The sequence below is a fragment of the Laccaria bicolor genome, genomic scaffold (assembly GCF_000143565.1).
Source record: "Laccaria bicolor S238N-H82 LACBIscaffold_474 genomic scaffold, whole genome shotgun sequence".
NCBI classification, from domain to species: domain Eukaryota; kingdom Fungi; phylum Basidiomycota; class Agaricomycetes; order Agaricales; family Hydnangiaceae; genus Laccaria; species Laccaria bicolor.
In genome coordinates this window covers 1-4,249 of record NW_001890312.1, presented here as the reverse complement: position 1 = coordinate 4,249, position 4,249 = coordinate 1, and the positions used below count along the sequence as shown (strand labels likewise).

The following is a 4,249-nucleotide window of genomic DNA, read 5'->3' as shown; positions in this document are numbered from 1 at the left end:
TNTCCTCAAGCCAGAGTGGCGCAACAAACTCGCTATGACCTATCCAAACGACGACGACGCCATTCTCTACCTTTTCACCTTGATCGTCAAACGGCACGGCTGGACCTTCATCGACTCCCTCGTCTCGCAAAACGTAACCTGGCTCCGGGGAACCGGAACCCCCTCCGAACTCATCGCCAAACCGATCTCACAAAACGAGCTCGCTGCATCCTTCGCTGCATCCCCGTCCGCCGCAGCCGTAATCTTAACTAAACTGCCCACTGAAGACCACTACGTCACTTGGCCACAAACCGCCGCCATCTTTGCAACCACGAAGATGCCGGAAACTGCCAAGCTCTTCATGAGTTATATCATGAGCGACGAATGGCAAGCGGATGGCTTTCCGTCGAGCGGATACGCAACGAGGAAACAATTTGATACGGATGGGGTTTTGAATCAGACGCTTACGAACCCTCTTGGGTTTGTGACGTTTATGCAGGATCGCGCGAATGTGGAGAGGTGGAGGTTCCAGTTCGAGACTACGTTGGGAACCCCACAGGGAGTAAGTCCTCTCCTCAACAAGACAGTTATCTAGTCGCCATTTACTATGCCACTGCTTGTAAATCAGTTTTCGGACAGCAATATAGTTTTCACAGTTCGCAAGATATTTACCTTATCCCCTACGAGGGTACCTAGTCAGTCGACCTTGCACTGGTACTTATGACCAATTGAGATGAGACGGCGGCCGTGGGGCCGCTGCCAGTGGGCTCTGATTACCGGCAATTGACTAAGCCCATCAAAGACGAACTGTGCTCAACGTCCCTAATTCTTACTTGAATATGTCCATAGGACCATAATCCATGGCAGTCCCTAACACAACGGGACGAAAACACCGTGTCCTTACCAAGTCCTTACTCAAACTCATCACTCAATCCGCGACAGTGGTGGGAACGGATTGATCAATATCAGGTTTCCTCAGGCTCCTTGTGAGTAGAAACCGCAAGCGTACCCATTTTTTTTTCTATGTCCCAACGTTGTAATAGAATCAACAACTTTTCCCCATAGCCAGTACTTCAAACCAACATGCAGATGGCCGTGGAATAGCAGAGGGTCAGTTGCAACGCGACAATTTCACGATAGCTTTATCTATCAGATTTTACGTGCACTGCTTACTCCAGGGCCGAAAATGAGGTTAGCTTAAGCCGATGAAACGGGATGATCAGGGATGGCGCTAGCACAAACCAACCCAGGCTTCCTCAAGGCTTCCTTTCTGGATAAAAGGCAAACGTCTTAAAACATGAAGGGCGAGCAACTTCCAACGCACTTGAGCTGCAATGGTTCGTGTCATCATCCTAGCTGGCTGTTGCCTCCTTGCCCTGGTCTCGTCCGGCTTTTGTCTATCTTATGGCCACGAACCTATAGGCATCGAATCTCGCAGCCTTGACGCTATATACCAAGCTGCTCTTAAGGAAAAAGGAACTTTGAGAGTCTCCTGGGGCGGTGACGGTAAACTAGTTGTTTTTTTGTCTCTTGGCAAAAACGGTTTTAACATTTTTTCTGTTTCAAAGCAATATCAAATGGCGCAGGAATTATAGCCGCTTTCACGAAGCGTTTCCCAGACGTCGAGTTCAACCTAACTGTTGACCTATCCAAGTACCACGACAGCCGTGCTGATCGTACTTTCGACACTTCAAATGGAGAGGACGATGGTACTGACGTCGTACTCCTTCAAACTGTGCACGATTTTCCTCGCTGGAAGAAAGCGAACCGATTGCTGCCCTACAAGGTAGCCACCTGGAACGACATTCAGTCACCGTTCAAAGACGAAGACGGTGCTTTTACAGGCTGCTTCATTGGTAAGCTCCCAAACCCTCTCTACGCGTACACCTAGATCATTATTTTTTCTTTCTTTATCTATGCAGGCGAGTTCGGTACAATTGTCTTCAACGACGACAAAGCCCCCAACGACACAGTACCAACCACATACCAATCATTCCTCAAGCCAGAGTGGCGCAACAAACTCGCTATGACCTATCCAAACGACGACGACGCCATTCTCTACCTTTTCACCTTGATCGTCAAACGGCACGGCTGGACCTTCATCGACTCCCTCGTCTCGCAAAACGTAACCTGGCTCCGGGGAACCGGAACCCCCTCCGAACTCATCGCCAAACCGATCTCACAAAACGAGCTCGCTGCATCCTTCGCTGCATCCCCGTCCGCCGCAGCCGTAATCTTAACTAAACTGCCCACTGAAGACCACTACGTCACTTGGCCACAAACCGCCGCCATCTTTGCAACCACGAAGATGCCGGAAACTGCCAAGCTCTTCATGAGTTATATCATGAGCGACGAATGGCAAGCGGATGGCTTTCCGTCGAGCGGATACGCAACGAGGAAACAATTTGATACGGATGGGGTTTTGAATCAGACGCTTACGAACCCTCTTGGGTTTGTGACGTTTATGCAGGATCGCGCGAATGTGGAGAGGTGGAGGTTCCAGTTCGAGACTACGTTGGGAACCCCACAGGGAGTAAGTCCTCTCCTCAACAAGACAGTTATCTAGTCGCCATTTACTATGCCACTGCTTGTAAATCAGTTTTCGGACAGCAATATAGTTTTCACAGTTCGCAAGATATTTACCTTATCCCCTACGAGGGTACCTAGTCAGTCGACCTTGCACTGGTACTTATGACCAATTGAGATGAGACGGCGGCCGTGGGGCCGCTGCCAGTGGGCTCTGATTACCGGCAATTGACTAAGCCCATCAAAGACGAACTGTGCTCAACGTCCCTAATTCTTACTTGAATATGTCCATAGGACCATAATCCATGGCAGTCCCTAACACAACGGGACGAAAACACCGTGTCCTTACCAAGTCCTTACTCAAACTCATCACTCAATCCGCGACAGTGGTGGGAACGGATTGATCAATATCAGGTTTCCTCAGGCTCCTTGTGAGTAGAAACCGCAAGCGTACCCATTTTTTTTTCTATGTCCCAACGTTGTAATAGAATCAACAACTTTTCCCCATAGCCAGTACTTCAAACCAACATGCAGATGGCCGTGGAATAGCAGAGGGTCAGTTGCAACGCGACAATTTCACGATAGCTTTATCTATCAGATTTTACGTGCACTGCTTACTCCAGGGCCGAAAATGAGGTTAGCTTAAGCCGATGAAACGGGATGATCAGGGATGGCGCTAGCACAAACCAACCCAGGCTTCCTCAAGGCTTCCTTTCTGGATAAAAGGCAAACGTCTTAAAACATGAAGGGCGAGCAACTTCCAACGCACTTGAGCTGCAATGGTTCGTGTCATCATCCTAGCTGGCTGTTGCCTCCTTGCCCTGGTCTCGTCCGGCTTTTGTCTATCTTATGGCCACGAACCTATAGGCATCGAATCTCGCAGCCTTGACGCTATATACCAAGCTGCTCTTAAGGAAAAAGGAACTTTGAGAGTCTCCTGGGGCGGTGACGGTAAACTAGTTGTTTTTTTGTCTCTTGGCAAAAACGGTTTTAACATTTTTTCTGTTTCAAAGCAATATCAAATGGCGCAGGAATTATAGCCGCTTTCACGAAGCGTTTCCCAGACGTCGAGTTCAACCTAACTGTTGACCTATCCAAGTACCACGACAGCCGTGCTGATCGTACTTTCGACACTTCAAATGGAGAGGACGATGGTACTGACGTCGTACTCCTTCAAACTGTGCACGATTTTCCTCGCTGGAAGAAAGCGAACCGATTGCTGCCCTACAAGGTAGCCACCTGGAACGACATTCAGTCACCGTTCAAAGACGAAGACGGTGCTTTTACAGGCTGCTTCATTGGTAAGCTCCCAAACCCTCTCTACGCGTACACCTAGATCATTATTTTTTCTTTCTTTATCTATGCAGGCGAGTTCGGTACAATTGTCTTCAACGACGACAAAGCCCCCAACGACACAGTACCAACCACATACCAATCATTCCTCAAGCCAGAGTGGCGCAACAAACTCGCTATGACCTATCCAAACGACGACGACGCCATTCTCTACCTTTTCACCTTGATCGTCAAACGGCACGGCTGGACCTTCATCGACTCCCTCGTCTCGCAAAACGTAACCTGGCTCCGGGGAACCGGAACCCCCTCCGAACTCATCGCCAAACCGATCTCACAAAACGAGCTCGCTGCATCCTTCGCTGCATCCCCGTCCGCCGCAGCCGTAATCTTAACTAAACTGCCCACTGAAGACCACTACGTCACTTGGCCACAAACCGCCGCCATCTTTGCA

The 4,249-nt window shown here is 49.4% G+C and overlaps 2 protein-coding genes across 2 annotated transcripts; both read left to right on the top strand.

The window, feature by feature from the left end:
- Positions 1-34: 34 nt before the first annotated feature.
- On the top strand, positions 35-1,180 carry LACBIDRAFT_336261 (uncharacterized protein; the record flags this gene model as incomplete). The annotated part of the gene is made up of 4 exons (XM_001891203.1): positions 35-541; positions 829-965; positions 1,045-1,089; positions 1,120-1,180. The coding sequence occupies 4 exons, from the start codon at positions 35-37 to the stop codon at positions 1,178-1,180; spliced, it is 750 nt and encodes a 249-aa protein (XP_001891238.1).
- A 133-nt stretch (positions 1,181-1,313) lies between these two features.
- Positions 1,314-2,630, top strand: LACBIDRAFT_310568 (uncharacterized protein; the record flags this gene model as incomplete). Its single annotated transcript, XM_001891202.1, has 3 exons — positions 1,314-1,485; positions 1,548-1,835; positions 1,902-2,630. 3 exons carry the CDS (start codon positions 1,314-1,316, stop codon positions 2,543-2,545), a joined length of 1,104 nt encoding a protein of 367 aa, XP_001891237.1. The 3' UTR covers positions 2,546-2,630.
- Between the last annotated feature and the right edge of the window lie 1,619 nt (positions 2,631-4,249).